Source organism: Lissotriton helveticus, chromosome 4_1 (genome assembly GCF_964261635.1).
Source record: "Lissotriton helveticus chromosome 4_1, aLisHel1.1, whole genome shotgun sequence".
Classification (NCBI taxonomy): domain Eukaryota; kingdom Metazoa; phylum Chordata; class Amphibia; order Caudata; family Salamandridae; genus Lissotriton; species Lissotriton helveticus.
This window is the reverse complement of record NC_136063.1, coordinates 1,267,763,981-1,267,781,888: the sequence shown is the minus strand read 5'-3', so window position 1 is coordinate 1,267,781,888 and position 17,908 is coordinate 1,267,763,981. Positions and strand designations below refer to the sequence as shown.

Here is a 17,908-nt window from a genome sequence, read left to right as displayed (position 1 = left end):
GGCAATCGCATCGTGCATGGTTAACATTGTGGCGGGTGCTGCTGGCTTCGGCACCCACCGCAATGCTGAACATGCAGGTCATGCTTTTCTCTGCACTATGGTGCCTGCCACTAAGTGCAGTGAAATGTAGGGGGTACCATGGTACCCCCCACAGTGCACCACCACCCACCCAACACAAATACATTCTCCCCAGCTTTTTAGAGGCGGTTTACCCACCACGGAAAGGCTGGCTGCGGCCAGCATCGTAATATGGTGGACGGTGCCTGCTAGGCAGCGCTGCCATTTTACACATGCTGCCTGCTCCATCTGGTATTCGGGACGATTGCATGTGGCGGGCGGTCTTTACAACTGACACAGTACAGGAACGATTTCCCCTGCCATTGTAACATGGCAGGGGTAAAATTGCTGTCCAATGGCGGAGGGCCGGCCTCTTCATGGCTGGCAGTGGCGGGCCTTCGGCCATCGTAACCTGGCCCTAGGTGTATGTTTCTGTTATTTTGATGTAATATGGACGATGCTGTCTCTCCTAATGGCATCAATCCGGTATATCGATTGCTTTGTAAATAGGTTGATATAAATACACCGACACAAATTAGTCTACAAAAAACATTTGTTTTCTATAAAATTCCTCTTGGAACTTGCTCTTCTCTGTGTGGCATCATATTCAAATATCAGAGGATTCTGTGGCCACGTTTATCACCCTAGTGCCACTCTATGGGCTGAGTTACTAAGTATTGCAAGAGGAGACCACTTAATGCCATTGGACGAGCATGTGATCTGCCCAGAGCATTCTCTGTGCCACCCGGCCAGGCCTTACCATAACATCGTCGGACAGCTTCAGGCTGCGACTAAGACGCAAAGCAGAGCATAGTTTGGGCTCTACATTCAGCATGGAGGACGTGTACGACACATACTTTCTTCATAAATGTCTCTTCTTCTGGACTTCAGACACTTAACCATTGTTTCGGAAACACACGAAGAAGTGTTTGGCATTTTCTTCATAGAAATACCCATCTGAACACTGAAGCAAAAATCTATGCAGCATGATGGAATTTTTTTATTCAAAAGTATGAAATTGATTTTGGAGCAACCCTTAGGTCGTTACGTTATTAAAGATTGTTAGTTAATCTTGGAGAAGTTAAACATGCTTGCTTTCTTATGGTATTCGGGCACATCTTAGCCATTCCATCAACACTCCTCGCTTCCAGCCATAAATTGCTGTTTCTCAAGAATATGGTAGTGATGAAAATGGAGACTGAAGTCCACGTGCCTACTGAGTTCACCTCTCATGCAGCCCCAGGCATGCAGCCCCCACAGTGTTTGTCAGCATGATGCTTAGCGCGGTCAATAACGTGGAGAGCCGGGGCTTCACAAAGAGTCACCTGTCGGGAGAGACCCGAGCCAGTCCTTATGTAAAGTGACAAGCATCTTTGCGGACCAGCTTGGCAACCAACTTCTCCTTCATCACCCATATTCGAGACATAATATTTTCGACAAGGTGATTTAATTTGCCCTCTTTTTTTCTCCCTCTCCTTCTCCCTTCAGTGCAGCACTATCTGACAGTGACCTTACTGCACAGAATGAGATTTGCAATGTGAAGTCTTGTTGCAAACCAACAAGTCTTTGTTTTTTAGCAGTAAGGAAGAAAATCATGGAGTCATGATACAAAATAAAGAGCGTTGTTGAGGTGGGTCTACTTGCACTTCTTCATCATCACTCAATGTTGGCCCTTCAGAATTCCTGCAATATTTTTCTGTGGTGGGTGAGCATAGGCTAAAGCCTGGCCTTGACACAAGTATTCATAATTAATGGGAATATATTTATGCTTACTGTTAGTTTGCCTGCATGACAAAACAAATGTATTCAGGAGACGTGTAGTCCAAGAAAGGAGTAGGGAGGGTAGCCAACATTAAAGAGAGTCAGGAATGATGGGAGAGCAGAAGTGGTAGTAAACAGCAAATATTGTAGATTAGTGTTTTTAACCTGTGGTCTGGAGAGCCCTCGGGGTCCAGCACACCTACTCCGGTGGTCTGTAGCTGTTTAGAAAATTAAATATTTGTAGTAGATTAATAATGTATACATGCATAAAACAAACAATTGAAACGGGACTTTTTAAAACACTCTTGACACAGTTGAAACACACGAATAAGCCAACAAGAAGAGGGCGTGCATTAGGAGTAAAATAAGACAAAGAGATGAGCTTGAATGTAGCATATTGCTGCACCCTTTAGAAATGAGACTTACATTTCAAAAAGTCTAGTCTTCCATTTAAATCATTCTTTTTTTGCCTATTTTCCTTGTAAATTAAATAAACTTTCCTAATCTGTGTATCTGATGTTTTCTTCCTTCTATATTTGTTGTGCATTGTTTTAAGTTTCAAATCATATCAATTGCCCAGGCCAGTGCCCTTGGCTTCAGCTAGTGATAAAGTGGGGGCCCATAGAAGTCTAAAGTTAAGAACCACTGATGTAGGTCATGATTTAACGAGAAAAAGACTGCTGTGGCAGAACAGTACCAGTCCACAGCATGGTCATGACTGCTAAGTCAAAATACAACAGAGATAAAGGTAAAGCAATTGAAAGCATTATACAGCACATATTTTATGTTCAACAATTTTCACACACAATAAGGTAAATGAAAAGGTGCTCTTGTTTTCATCTTGATTGGAGCGAGGGAGGTTAAACCTCTTTAAAGGCGTTGCATGGCAACAAGGAATGATGCTCCTTCTGCAGTTGTGGTGGTTCAGAGCTCCATGCTAATTTATCCATGGCCATGCTGAGACAACTTGGGCAGAGCACTTATTGTCCGCGTGCTGTTGCGTTTTTCTTCTACAGAAATGGTTGCACGACCCAAAAGATAGAGCGAGAATACGGCAGGTAATGAGTGTACACCAGGATGCATCAGTATCTCCTGCACTCCAATTAATTGTGGAGGTGATTTTTAGGTCTGGGAGGGCTCACACATATTGGTGCAGGGCATAACGGGGGCAGGACAATACTGGTACGGAAGCATGACACAACTGGTCCTACAGTTCTACTACACCTACAGAGGACTACAGCTAAGACTTCACATTTCACTGGCTTGTCCTTATTACAAGTATGTGCCAGTGGTTAACAGATTTTGGTCGAAATAGCAAAGAGTTGATGAGGAATGTGATACACCTTCCTTAACTCGTCCCAACTCTTTCCTAATGGGTGGGTTAGAACTCCCTGCGTTTTGCGACTGCTGGAAAATCCATATTGCTCACTACTTCAGTTACTGAGAAATACCTTTTGGTAGAATTTACAAAACGATGTCTCAGAATTCTTCCTTGCGTAGTCGCTACCTCGTAGTAATGCCTGCCCTAGATCCACTAACACTCTTGTTGGAAACATCACTGCCTAATTCCCTAAACCTGTTAATTATTTCGTAAATCTTGTGTGTACTCTTTCTTTCAGAATATTCCCCTCTCTTTAAGTATGGATGTAATCCCAGGGTATTTCATGAATATATAATGTTCAGTAACGTAGGTTAGAGAAGCCTAATGGTCTCAGAGGACTGCACTGTAGTTCAGCACACGGGTAGGCTTTGTATGTACTCCCAATTCGGCATTTTCGATTTAAAAACAATTATTTGCAATAAATACGAATTCGAATCTGACCTCGACACTTTTTATTTTTTAGAGTTTGTTCCAAGATAAAAACAATGTTTTTTTTTTATTGGTTTTGCTATTTTATTTTTTTCTTTAGAATTAAACTACATAAATATCTATCATCCCAAGAAAATAAATAATTGAAACTTTAATTAGTTCAGCAAATTATCTTATTTGCTTGCTTTCATGAAAAGACTTCACTTCTTCAGGTGATTTCTGAATGTAGCTTTGAAAGAGACATGCTCAACTCTCTGGTGTAGAAGTCGAATGCCTCTTTTTCCCACCATACATCACGCTAAGGAATGCGACACAACCAGGCCTGGTTAAATATAAAACTGTGTAGTAAGAATTTCAACTCAAAACTTATGTAAGGATACAGGGAGAAAATCCACTGTCCATTTTATATGTATTCTGCACCACAAAACTAAGTACAATCTCTTTAACAGTATTATAGTTCCTACTTGAAAAAACATTCAAACATATATTTAGGTATGAGTGTGTATTCATTCATACCGTTTACTGAAAATGGTAACAATTCAGAGTACAGATTCTCACATGGGAGAGTTTAAAGGAAGAATTTAGTTTAAGATTTGCTCAATAATAGTTTTTGAAAATGTTTGTGTTTACCCTGCATGTGCAGAAATTGTAAAAGGTTGGACATGCCATTCTTTGTGCACACTCAAAAAAATAAAACACAGCAAGCCTGTGGTGCTCATTGCTGTAAACTTAAATATAGCGCTTGATGCCCACTTGATTTAAAATGCACAACATTTAAAGTTGCTGAGAGATGACAGCAAGTCTGTCCAATCAGAACCGAGACGCTTTGGCACCCAGCAGGCAAAATGAAGGGGAACGCTTTGGTAAAAAATGAAAATATCCATATTTTTTTATCTCGCCTTTGACCCTCACATCTTTTTTTGCTTCACTTAATTAATGTTGTGAAACCTACCTTGTTAAACCCGAGCGATGTCCCAGGCGTCCTCCAGAGGTTTCAGAATGTATGTGGCACAGTGTCCCATTTTTGCTGTATTCTGTTAAGATCAGTTCCGTGTACGGGGGTGAAGTTAGAGCTGTGTTGACACGAGAAGAAACAGAATGAATCATGATTGGAGAATTTCTTTAATTTGATGAACGGAAATGTCATTTATCTCCCTGAAAGTATCTTGTTAAAGAGGCTTTATTTAAAACTCCACAGTAAAGTCATCCAGTAGATTTCACCGAAGGAAAAATATTTCAACTAATAATAAAAATAGAATTGTCTTTTACCATTTCTGAATAATCTTTCACAAACATATACCTCTGTTCATTATTTCATTATTACCGGCTGTTAATTTTGCTAAAAAAAGTGAAAAATATGAAAAACAAGTTTGCTACTGCTGTCTTACAACTCTCATTTGAGAATTTACCCGAATATAATGCCCAAACTCTCGCTTAAGAAAATAAATGGCAGATGCTGAAGGCATAATTTAAAACGTTTTCCTCAGAAAGTTCCCCTATTGATGGTTCTGTGTTCCAAGAAATAGCCGTTTTTGTTTGTATACAGTAACGAAGGCTGTCTTTAACATAATGTAAAAAAAAAACGGTGGCCGTTTTACAAATCTTTTCTTCTGGACTTCTGAAGCAGAATTTTCCTTTGTTAATTTACCCGTTTTGTGAAATGCTGGCATATGCCAACCATGCTACTTGTAGGCACTATTTGAAAAGCGTCCGAGTTGTTGGTATGGTCCGAGTGAATCATGGAATGGCAACGTTTTGTTAATTATTCTTTCTTTCGGAATATTTTATCCTGGTAAACCTAGTCTGTCTTCCTATTTTTACACCGGATGGTGGCGCCATTATCTCTAGATGGCCTTTTAAATGGCTTTAAAAGGAGGGGAAGAGGTAGAACAAATGCAGTGTAAATTACCCTTTTCTTTAAAATATTTCTGAGGAGTAGTTTAGATAATAGAAAGCCTAATTAGAATACCCCCTTTGAAACATTTCAAATATACGTTAATGTGAACCCATGGAGAGCTCCCCTCAGTAGAAGGGCTGGTATAATTTGTGGTGATTTGGGTAAAAAACACGTGTGTCTCGGTGGCTGTTGTTGAAAATAGTGTAAAAAAAAAGTGCAATCGGAGTAAAGTGGATGGTCGCTCTAGTTCTGAAAATCCAGATTGCACACCATGGGTCTCGGGAGGGGGGTGGTGACGAGAATGGCACACCGCCTACATCGCCAGGCACCCGCTGGGTACCTGGGTGTTCCCTCTGAACTAAAGCGACCATCAACTTTAATCCGATGACACTTTTTTGACACTATTTTCACTTTCACGTCCTCAGGCCAGGGTTGGCCTTAGCGCGCCCATACCGCCGAGGTATAGCTTTTCGGTCCTGATGAATGCCCGGTAAATTATACCACCAGGGCAGAAACATGTCGACCCCACCCCATCGGAAATAGCTGAACACTTTATTCAGCTCTTTTTTCCCACACCCTGTTTTTAGTGTGTCTGATTGGCCATTTAATACATTTTTTGGGACACAATCAAGACATTTTTAAACACTTTATTACACCTTCACTTGTCACCACAAAATCCAGCTCCGCAGTAATTTTGGCATCGCAGCACACCGGGGAGGTACTCGGCCTCTCTCGGTGGGGCCCGATTATGAAGCATGTCACCAACTAGGTTGGTCAGTGAGGGCTTTCTTAAAGAATCTAGTAAGATTCTTCATGCTCGCTCTTCGTGATAGAAGGCACACTCTTTTGTTGTTTATAATACTTTGCCTGGAGGACCAAGAGTGTAGTCCTCTATACTATCCCTCTCTCTCTCTTGTTAATACCAGATATATAATCAGTTCAACATATAAAACCATTCTTGTTTCTCCAAGAATTGAAAAAAGAATGCAATTTTACTCTAGTGTGAGATTTCATTCTCTGTAATAAACTTTATCCAGTCTAAGATCTGTGTTTACTTTTTAGACAGAGCTGTGAGATTCTGCTGCATTAAATCTCAGGTAGGCAGCAACAAGAAACTGTAATGTCCTCCATTTTCAACAATTTACCTTGTTAAAACATATTTAAATGTTTTAACGCAAATATCTTCTAACATGTTAAGTTAGCTGTCAGTATTCTTTTAATGGCTATATTTGCTTAATTATCTAATTTCCCCTTTCATCATTGTACTTCAAACCCTACGTACTATACTTTTTATGCTTTTGTAGACACCGCATCTCACCGTTACTTTAGGATTTGCCCTAGCTTTGCCCAACTTGTTCATTTTGACATCCAAAACCCTTCACTTTTCTCTCTCAGTAAACGTCCCCATGTTATTGAGATTATTACTCCCTGGTCTTTCAGACAGCATTTGACTCTTTTGTAGGAGGCAACCCTTCGGGTAGCTCCTCTATGCTTTTTTTTGCACATTTCGTTTAGATATGCTATTGACGTTGTGTAGCATGTGTGGATTTATTTGATGAAACAATATACAAATCTGATGTTAGCTTTGTCTAGATCTTCCCTCCCACCCAGAAGGCACTGAAGTTTAGGCCATTCAAATATGGATTACGTCCCAGTCCTGGTGGCATCACTAGCAAATGTTATGAGCATAGGCCTGTCATGTGTATCTAGCCAGTAGGCAAATGCCACACATGATTCTTTGAACTTGGGTACTGGTGCTACAGGTGTGTTATTGAGTAAGAAAACTGGTGTCTGCCAAGTTAGCGTCAGTATGTAATTTTCTATAATCTATGCGGTGCAACAGGTGAGGGAAAACACCATAGAACCCCCCAAAAATACTGGACCCCGGGGCTTGTCAAGTGATTAATTTCTTATCCTATGCACACGCTCTAATGTTCAATGAAAGTTAATCATAGAGTTGGAGCACAAGAACAAAAGCAAGTAATGTCTCTTTTAATCTTTTCTTTGTCTTTTATTCAACAACACCCAGCCAACACGTGTTTCGTTGTGTGGGGATTACCCCTCAACTTCTTCAGGGCTGTCTGGTTCTGTATGTACTAGATTCAATCGCCTCTCTGCCAGTTGTAATTCTGACCCGGCTGGTCATTTCATCCTCTTTCCCAATAAAATCCAAATTATAATCTCCAGTGGTTATCTTTAATACCTCATATCAAGGACCGAAAGTTTGTCCTGTGTGTTCTGGCTTGCCAAAAACAGAACGCGATCCCGGTGCCAGATTTCGGACAACAGTGTACTCGCTACAGATTTCGCGCTTACTGTGACTTACCACACTTTAGTAGTTTTTGGCAAGCCGGAACACACAAGCCAAACTTTCGGTCCTACTATCCTTAGAACTGTGGCCAGCTAACTTTGGACATCTCTTTAAGAGAACAAGGCACCACAGCAGTGGGTTGCTGACTCTGAACCTTTAGCATCATGTGTTAGTAAAGTAAATGGTTTGACACCTGCTATGTTTTATTCTCTTTGTTCGTCCTCTGGGCTGTGTGGTATCTCTGTCATTCAGATCTACTGGATCTTTCCATTCTTGGTTTTCCCGATTTATATATATTTTTTAAAATAATTCCTCTTTTTGGTATGTGTTGGTGTCTGCATCCTAATCAGTCAATCTCCAGGAAACACCTTGAAACATACCTTGGCAGTATGTGGTGCTATGGAAACACCAACATGCTCCCAATGTTCACTGAAATGTGGTTAAAGAGAGCAATCAGATAAGATTGATGACTTAGTATGTGATATCATTCACAGAGCATCGCTTATTGACCTAGATTCAACACAACCTTGTTAGGGTAATGTGCTATAGTGTTCTTTAGTTATTTTGACACTTTGTTTTATGGGAGAATTTTAAGTGCACTTTTAAGAATTTAAATTCCAGCCAGCTTAAATAACCTTATTATTTTCTCTAGTTGATAAATAGTTTTTTTAATGAAGTTGTCTGAAACCTCTGAAAGCAGAAAAAAATATTATTAATTAAAATATTATTTTACAGAAATAATAATTCTTAATGATGTTGCAGGTTTCCACATACAGTTTAATCTGGATGTAGAGTTACAAAAATATTCTGCAGTTGATTGTGATATTTAGCCATTTTCCTGTGCTGCCTGCTTTTTTATTGTTGATTGTTATTGAAGATGGAAAACGTATAAAGTTCATAACATAACTCTTACTCTTTTGTTTTCAGCATATGTTCCTGAGGAAGAGTTGAAGGCAGCAGAACTGGATGAAGAGAACGTAGAGGACGATGGGCTGTCGTTGGATGTCCAGGAAAATGATTATTTGGGCCATGAAGAACAAGAGCTCAAAGAAGCTCAGACCTACCAGAACTCCCCAGTCAGCACTGCCACAAACCAGGATGCAGGCTATGGGTCGCCATTCAGTGAGAACAGCGATCAGATGGCTGATTTCAAAAGTACCTCTTCCAAGGACGGCCAAGAGAAAGAAGATGTTCCATGTGCAGACAATGCTTCTTACCCACAGGACAGCTTGGCACAAATTAAAGCTGTCTACGCAAATTTGCTCTCCGAATCCTGCTGGTCAACTCTAGCATTAGACTTAAAAAAATGCAGCCCGAACACAAGGAGCAGCGAAGGTGCCCATAATGAGAATGCCGACACCAACTGCAGTGCCAACGCCACATCCAATGCCCACATTGTCACCAGTAATAGTACACATATGAGTAATAGTACCAGCACCAGTAGTAATAGTACCAGTAACAGCAGTGGATCAGGTTATGACTGGCATCAAGCTGCACTGGCAAAAACTCTGCAACAGACATCGTACGGGCTGCTACCAGAGCCAAGTCTCTTTAGCACCGTGCAACTTTACCGGCAAAACAATAAACTTTATGGGTCTGTGTTCACTGGTGCAAGTAAGTTCAGATGCAAAGACTGTAGTGCGGCCTATGACACACTGGTGGATCTAACTGTGCACATGAACGAGACTGGGCACTATCGGGATGACAACAGGGACCGAGAATCTGAGCGAACCAAGCGATGGTCTAAGCCTAGAAAGCGCTCCCTCATGGAAATGGAAGGAAAAGAGGATGCACAGAAAGTGTTAAAGTGCATGTATTGTGGGCATTCCTTTGAATCTTTGCAAGATCTCAGTGTGCACATGATTAAAACAAAGCATTACCAGAAAGTGCCTCTGAAGGAGCCGGTTCCAGCCATCACCAAGCTTGTTCCTTCCACCAAAAAACGAGCACTTCAGGACTTGGCCTCGCCTTGTTCACCTGAGCCAGCAGGGGTCACTCCAGGAACCCCAACAGGGGACAATGCAAAGGACCCGAAATCTGCAAACCCATATGTGACTCCAAATAACCGTTATGGGTATCAGAATGGTGCTAGCTACACTTGGCAGTTTGAAGCCAGGAAAGCCCAAATTTTGAAATGCATGGAGTGTGGCAGTTCCCATGACACATTGCAACAGCTTACTGCACACATGATGGTCACTGGTCATTTTTTAAAAGTGACCAACTCTGCATCTAAAAAGGGAAAACAATTAGTGTTAGACTCGGTGGTAGAGGAAAAGATTCAGTCCATACCTTTGCCGCCGACTACCCATTCCCGACTATCAGTGTCCAATATCAAGAGACAATCTGACTCTCCTACTGGATCCACACATTCTGAAGAGAAGAAAGAGCCTGAAAAGGAAACACTGTTGGTAACCGAGACTGACAAAAGGATCAAAGAAGAAGTTGAGGACTCCACAGAAAAGTTTGAACCCACCACTGTGTACCAATATCTCAGAGAAGAGGATCTTGACGACAGCCCTAAAGGGGGGCTGGATATTTTGAAATCCCTGGAAAACACAGTAACTAGTGCAATCAGCAAAGCTCAGAATGGGGCGCCTTCTTGGGGTGGGTATCCAAGCATTCATGCAGCTTACCAGCTGCCAGGGACACTGAAATGCCTTCAATCCACAGTGCAGAGTGTTCAGATGCAGCCCTCCTATGCCAGTAGCGTGAAGTCACTTTCCTCTGACCACAATGCACTCATCCACTCACCTGGCAGCCCAACACCACCACCTCACAAGAGCAATGTCTCTGCCATGGAAGAGCTAGTTGAGAAGGTCACTGGCAAAATAAATGTGAAGAAAGAAGAGAAACCTGTGGAAAAGGAAAGAAGCACTCCAGTCAAAGTAATGACTCCTGAAGCGAAAGAAAATAAAGACTTTCCAAAATCTGATGAAATGAATGGACAGTCAATGCCCACAAAAGTTCCTGAAGTTGAAACTCCAAAGGCCAAGAAGGACAGTCAAGCAGAAGTTCATACACCAAATGGCACAGAACCGCTCAAAATAAAAGTCACCAATGGCTGCAATAACTTAGGGATCATCACTGACCATTCACCAGAACCCTCATTTATTAATCCATTGAGTGCTTTGCAATCAATTATGAACACTCATCTAGGCAAAGTCTCTAAACCCATTAGTCCCTCCTTGGATCCGTTAGCCATGTTGTACAAGATAAGCAATAGCATGCTGGATAAGCCCATTTACCCCACAACACCTGTCAAACAGGTGGATGCCATTGACCGGTACTACTATGAGAACAGCGATCAGCCCATTGATTTAACAAAGTCCAAAAACAAGCCTCTCATTTCCAACATGACAGATTCCGTATCCTCACCCTTGAGGGAAAGTGCACTGATGGATATTTCTGACATGGTCAAGAACCTCACAGGACGTTTGACCCCCAAATCTTCAACACCATCGACTGTATCAGAAAAATCTGACGCTGATGGAAGTAGCTTCGAGGAAGCTTTAGATGAGCTTTCCCCAGTACACAAAAGGAAAGGCAGACAGTCCAACTGGAACCCGCAACATCTTCTTATTCTTCAGGCCCAGTTTGCTTCCAGCTTGCGTGAGACTCCCGAAGGCAAGTACATAATGTCAGACCTCGGCCCCCAGGAGCGGGTACACATCTGTAAGTTTACTGGTCTTTCCATGACCACCATTAGCCACTGGTTGGCCAATGTGAAGTACCAGTTAAGGAGGACAGGTGGGACAAAATTTTTAAAGAACTTGGACACTGGCCACCCTGTGTTCTTTTGCAATGATTGTGCCTCTCAGTTCAGGACTGCATCTACGTACATAGGGCATTTAGAGACGCATTTAGGCTTTAGTTTGAAGGATCTTTCCAAATTATCTCTAAATCAAATTCAAGAACAGCAGAATGTTTCGAAAGTCCTCACCAATAAGACTTTGAGCTCGCTGGGACTTCCTGAGGAGGACTCGGGCTCCACATTCCAGTGTAAGTTGTGTAACCGGACTTTTGCAAGCAAACACGCAGTCAAACTGCACCTTAGTAAAACACATGGCAAGTCCCCTGAGGACCACCTGATCTATGTAACCGAGTTAGAAAAACAATAGCGTGCAGTCAGGCATGCAAGTGACCACAGGAACATTGCACTAACCTATTCATAGTACTGCACTAGGCCTGGCCTGAGCCTCTGAAATCAGTCTTACATTTGTTGCTGAACTGCCTATCTGGACCCGTTTTTTTTTCTTACACATATTTTATAGTTATATTTATATGCTCTGTCTGATCTGTGCATGTTTTTTTGTGAGTCAAAGGCTGACCTTTTATTTCCAACATCCTTCTTGATGTCAAGCTATCTTTTGTAGAAAATAGTGGAAAACACTATTGAGAGACGTTTCTTTAGCCACAAAGAGGGAAAAAAAGACACAAAGAGCAATGACAAACAGAACATCTTAAAATTGCAATGTTGCCATGACAATAAAGGTCACAGACAGTAGCGTCACGTTAACCCTTTGAGAGCTGTAAAAGCATCTATGTCCCTTTCCCCTAAAAAGGCTAAAGGCATTTTCATTCAAAGGAAGTCTGTGTCAGACAAAAAACATATTTTAAAACCGAATATAATAACGTGTTTTTTTTTTAAAACAGAGAACTGGTTTGTAACGTGCATGCATCTCTGCAAAGGACGAGATCTGTCAATATTCAATGGGTTCCGAAGTCACAAATGTTAATATTTATATCTATGTTCTTTCTATCTGGATAAAGACAGATATGGATACATTATAAAAGAAAACTAAATCGCCACTATGCCCAAACCCTCTGGATGCTATAACGCCATATTTGGCAAAAAGTATGCAAGCTTCTATTTAAAGACATGTAAAATGTTAATTCTTTCTTTTTCTGTACAATAAGTACTGAAGTTTATAGTTATTTACAAATGCAAGCTTTGGTATAAGCTTAACTTTCTATAGTGTGCTGCAATGGTTAATTAAAAGGAAAAAAAGACGGGGCAAATGTTGGATTATGTTCCTTGTAAATTGCCAGCATCAGCTTAAATTCTACATGTTAACATATCTTAACATTTTAAACTATTCTAACTTCCTTTGTATCTTCTGGCTGTATGCTTTCTCTTTGAACTTTTTATATTGTCATTTTATATTCGACTCTGTGTACATAGTGTAAAAACCACATTTTTTGGAGAAAAAAATCTAGTTCCTGCAGCTTGATTTAAATAGGAAATGGTACCTGCGTCTGTTCAGATGCATGTACAAAAGGAAATAACAGACTAAAAAAACGGAAGAAATAAATACAAATAAAGCAAGCAATGCACTACGAAATTATACATTTTGATGTTCTATCATTAATATTGTACAGTACATTTTGGTTCACACAATTAAACCCACTGTTTTCTCAAGTGTAAAATAAACCCACAAGCAGTTCTTGATTTATGTGCATTGTCATGTCGTCATTATTTTGCCTGTGAGGTTTTTTTCTGCAAGACGAGGTATCACTTATGCAGTCAAGCAAGAAAATTCTATTCAGCATCATCTATTCATGGCTTGTGTTCTGACATGCTTCATTCAAACCCATAAGCATTAACATGTTAAAAGACAGTCACAATAGTTTCAAACAAAGACAGGTACAAAACTACTGCGACGTTATCAATTTGAAATGGACATGCTATTTATAGATCTCGCAGGGTGAGATGGGTGTAGGACCTTTATTAAATGAGTCTCCCTGCACTAGATAAATTTAAGTGTAATCTTGTTTGTGTGCTCTTCAAGGTATGCCCGTTCTTTATATCTAACAAAGGCATTTTTTTAAAACATGTTTCGCTTGTTCGTTTATATTGCTAGGCCCTAACCTTTGAAGTGTTTAATTATTTTGGCCAAAGTAAAAAAAAATACTGATTTCTGAAAAGGCCCATGTTCACAGTCCACTTAGGCCTTGACTAAGAGTCAGGTGGAGCAGAATTGTCTTATGGGATCCTGCTATTCCTGATGACGCTTGTCCTGGTATTCTCGCATTTGGCTTTCCTGGGTGCGGGAACACTGGACTCCGTTTTACCAGCCAGTACCGGAGCAATTGCCTGCACAGCAGCCATATCTGTCCCCCTCTCCATTCTGATGTTTTCTCTGGCAAGAGAGCTCTCTGACCCACACAGAAGCCTGAGCACTCATGCACCACCTGCTAAGAACAAGTAGAAATGTGTACATGCCCCTCAGAATACCTTGTGGAATACTACACAGTAATTCCGTTTTTGCATCTCGAGGGTTTCAACTCATAATAGGCGGAATGCGATGTAGAGATACAGGCCAGTAATGATATTTCCAGCCAGTGGGAATCTTCGCTTGGAATTATATCTAATTCGTAGTCAGGACCTTAGTGGTGTATTAGAATGATTTTCTCAGATTAAAGAAACCCATGCCACTTAGCAGTATTTGACTGCTCCTTGTGCCTTACTAGCTGCTTTGTTAATCTGTGTGTTTTGTCCACAATTCTGGCTGGTGTTCTGGAGTACAGAAGGTGGTGACTTGGGGTTAGAATCTTGTTTGTGGATGGTGTTGTCCCAGTTCACACAAACAATGAATTCAATGTTATTTATAGTGTGGGCTGTGATCTCAGCAAGGTAGCCCGGCTCTGGGGAGGATGCGAGAGTGGTGGCCTGCGGTTTTGTACTCTGCCCCTTCCTGAGCTTTAAAGGGTAGCCAGAGGGCTGTAATCAGCCCCTTCCTAACTTCAGAAGATGCCCATCCTGTCACTGACAGATGAAGCTTGCACAGGGGCCTGCCTGCCCTTTGTTTCACTAGATAGGCTGGAGTCAAACCCAAGGGAAAGAGAAGAATTAAACAGAATCAGTTTTGTGTTTACACAAAGGGATGTTCCCCACCCACAGGCTGGCACAGGATATAACATTTGCATCCCCAGAACCTGAAATCAGAATAGCCCTGTACCTGAGAAGATTCAGAAGAAGGATTGCCTTGCTATCTGAAGAAGATTGGACCTGCTTGCCTTGAACAAAGGACCACAGAAGTGACTCCAATGATCAGTTGGCCTGCCTATTGTTTGGGCTACAGAGCCACAACAAGCTTCCAGAGGCCTTTCCTGCTTTCCAGCTGACCAATACCAACTGGACGTGGTCTGGTCTACACTGCTTGCCTCTGTGGGAGTGAGTAATGACCTACCAAATGCTCTCCACAAGGCCCTGAACCCTTGGCTGGAATCACAGTTCACTTCTTGCTTGTTAGCAACATCGAAGGCTTCACTGTGGCAGAGCTGAAGCAGTTGTACAAGGAGAGGAGGCTGAGGTTAGCAAAAGGTTCCAAGAAACCTAATTAGCAAATAGCTCTCAGAGTCTGGGAAGAGGTCCCATTATTGTAGTCTACATCACAAGAGGATGATGGTGTTATAACGGGAGAAAGAAATGGAGGCGGTGACAGAATAACTTGCCATGGAACCAGAGGAGAAAAGAGAGCACTTGGGAGTGAAGTGCCTTGCCGGATACAGAATAGTAAATTGCCTACAAGGGAATTTGTTTGAAAGTATCTCAGTGACAGGCGATTGATCAATTTATATTTTAGTAGATTCAGATCAACTTAATTCAATTAGCACCTGTTGTTTCAACTGATTTTATCAATTGCAACTGTGACAAAGTGGTAAGTACTCACAAAAAAAGAGCTACACGGGAAATGGATTTAGTAGAAATATCACTTTTTATCAAGTTTTCATCAATAAGGGTACATTTTGTTAAAATAGAGAACAATGAAAAAAATCAACAATAAACAAATGGACAAGAAATAAATGAATTGTTCTTTCAATCCACTTGCGTTGTGTTCCACTCAACACAGGTGCTAATTGAATTAAGTTGATCTGAATCTACTAAAATATAAATTGATCAATCGCCTGTCACTGAGATACTTTCAAACAAATTCGCTTGTTGGCAATTTACTATACCGAATTTTAGCCCAAGCTCGCAAGGGTTTATTGGGTCACCCACCTTGATATAAGTACATTTGCCGGATACAGAGCAGGAATCAGTGTGTCTTCCTGCAACCTGATCCCTGAAGAGCTAGAAGACCGGAAGGCTGAGAGAGAGCTGAAACTATAGCTAGCCAAACTGAAACAGGCAGCTAACAAACAAAACAGAGATGGCCATGGAAAAGAAAAAGCTGGTTATGCAGGAGGCAGTAACTGCTAGCCAGGGACCTGGAGGCGAAAAAGTTGGCATTGGAGGGGAAAAAGGCCTTGCAGCTCATGAAGTGAGTCAGAACGTACTGGACTTGAAGGCAAGACCGGCCACAATGTCCAATGATAATGGTGGCAGCAACAATGGAGTACCTACGGAAGGTAAAAGGGGTCACATACCCAAAGACCTGGTGCCTAGCAATATGGATGATATTGATAAATGTTTTTAGGCCTAGGAGTTGGCCTTAGAAATGCAGATTCCCTGAGGAGTATTAGGGGGCTAGTCTATGGAAACATTTGCCCAATTTAGCGAAAGATTCCATACTGGATCTGGGAAAAGAGGCCTGATTAAGTATGTCCTAATGAAAGAACCCCTGGTTGTGAAATATGGTATTATCTCAGAAAAGTACAGGTTAAAGTTTAAAGACAAACATAAGCAGTCTAACTAGTCTTGGTTGAATTTCGTGGAGTTTTTCAGCAAGCCACTGGTTGTTTGGGCAAAGAGTAGTAAAATGAGTAAATATGATGAGCTGTAAAATTGTTTCATGAAAAAAGTACATTTTCTGTAATTGTTTGCAGAGCTGCTCCAACATCTAGCTGATTCTAAGCTCCCTATACCCAGGGAGTTTGCAAAGAAAGCGGTTCGCTGGCTCAGCAGCAGGGTCCACATGACGGTACTTAGGAGGGATCACCGTAAGTGTGGACAGGGTCCCCACCAGAAGATGGAACGGAAAGACAAAGAAAAAACAAGAGTTCTCAAAAGGCCCCCAAAAGAGTTTTCAGGGGCAGGATTCCCTGTCCAATCCTGAGCAAAAGAAGGATAGTTTTAATGGGTAAATGTCCCTGGGCTACTTCCGGCCCAAACTCAATAAATGTTAGCAGTATGGGTACTTTAAAGAACCCACATATCGGTGCAGAAAGCAGCTCCCTACAGGAATGGCCAGTGTAGTACTGGAGGAGGAGGTGGCCCCAGTTAGTTTTGGGGGAGTGTAGAGTTTACCCTAGTATCCCTGAATGAAAAGGAGATGGTGCCAAAGGTTTGTATGCCAGACAATACCAAAACGTATAGGCAGTGGGTCACCAACAGTGGGCAGGGGTGGAGGCTCTGAGAGGCACAGGAGCCAGTATGACTAGTTATAGGCATCATCTGTAGTCCTCAAAATAGGTAGTTCCTGATGCAGTCCACCAGGTTGTGACCGCAGACAACCAGGGGAGACACTATCCAGTTGCCGTAGTTCTGTTTCATTGAGGGCGGGGGGAATATCAGGTTCCTTAACCCCTTCCCTGTGCATGACGGAACCACGCCGTCATGAGCCACGGGCGGCGTATGCTCATGACGGCGTGCTTCCGTCATGCTGCGGCCGCTTCGCCCACGGCACTGATTCCCCGCCTGTGGGGGCAAATTAGTGAGTGGGCGGAGTTGTGACGGAACCACGCAGTCATGAGCACAGCTCGCCCGTGGCTCATGACGGCGTGGTTCCATCATGAGCATGGCGGTGCCGCACTCAACCCCCCAGCGCCGCGGTAGAATTAGCGCCGCGGCCAAGGGGTTAAAAGTAGGAATGAGTGCGGCCATTCCTGTCTGTTAGGGAAAGACCTACAGCACACCACCTCGAAAGAGGTGGAGCTCAGGTGTCAGTCACCTGGAGATGTTGAAATTGTGTCGGTGAGCTTAACCACACAGTTCATGGCAGCCCGCAATAGTCAAAATGACTTGGAGCCTGGAAAATGTCCCAGGTACCTGCACAGAAGAAGAAGGGCAGGGGGCCTTGAAAACCGGCCACAGAGATTCCCACTATCTGAGGCTGATCCTGAGGGTGATGCCTGGAAGCCTCAGAGGAAGACATTGTTGCCCTGTAGGAGCTACCTGAGTTAGCTAGGT

General features: G+C 42.1%; 1 protein-coding gene across 2 annotated transcripts in view; it reads left to right on the top strand.

Annotated features, from left to right (window-relative positions):
- Nucleotides 1–13,289, top strand: part of TSHZ1 (teashirt zinc finger homeobox 1) — a 111,917-nt gene extending 98,628 nt beyond the window's left edge. For both annotated transcript variants that reach the window (XM_078687823.1, XM_078687824.1), the window contains exon 2: nucleotides 8,764–13,289. In XM_078687823.1, the coding sequence (XP_078543949.1) occupies nucleotides 8,764–11,954 (3,191 nt within the window). In that variant the 3' untranslated portion in view covers nucleotides 11,955–13,289. The remainder of the gene's footprint in view (nucleotides 1–8,763) is intronic.
- Nucleotides 13,290–17,908: the final 4,619 nt, after the last annotated feature.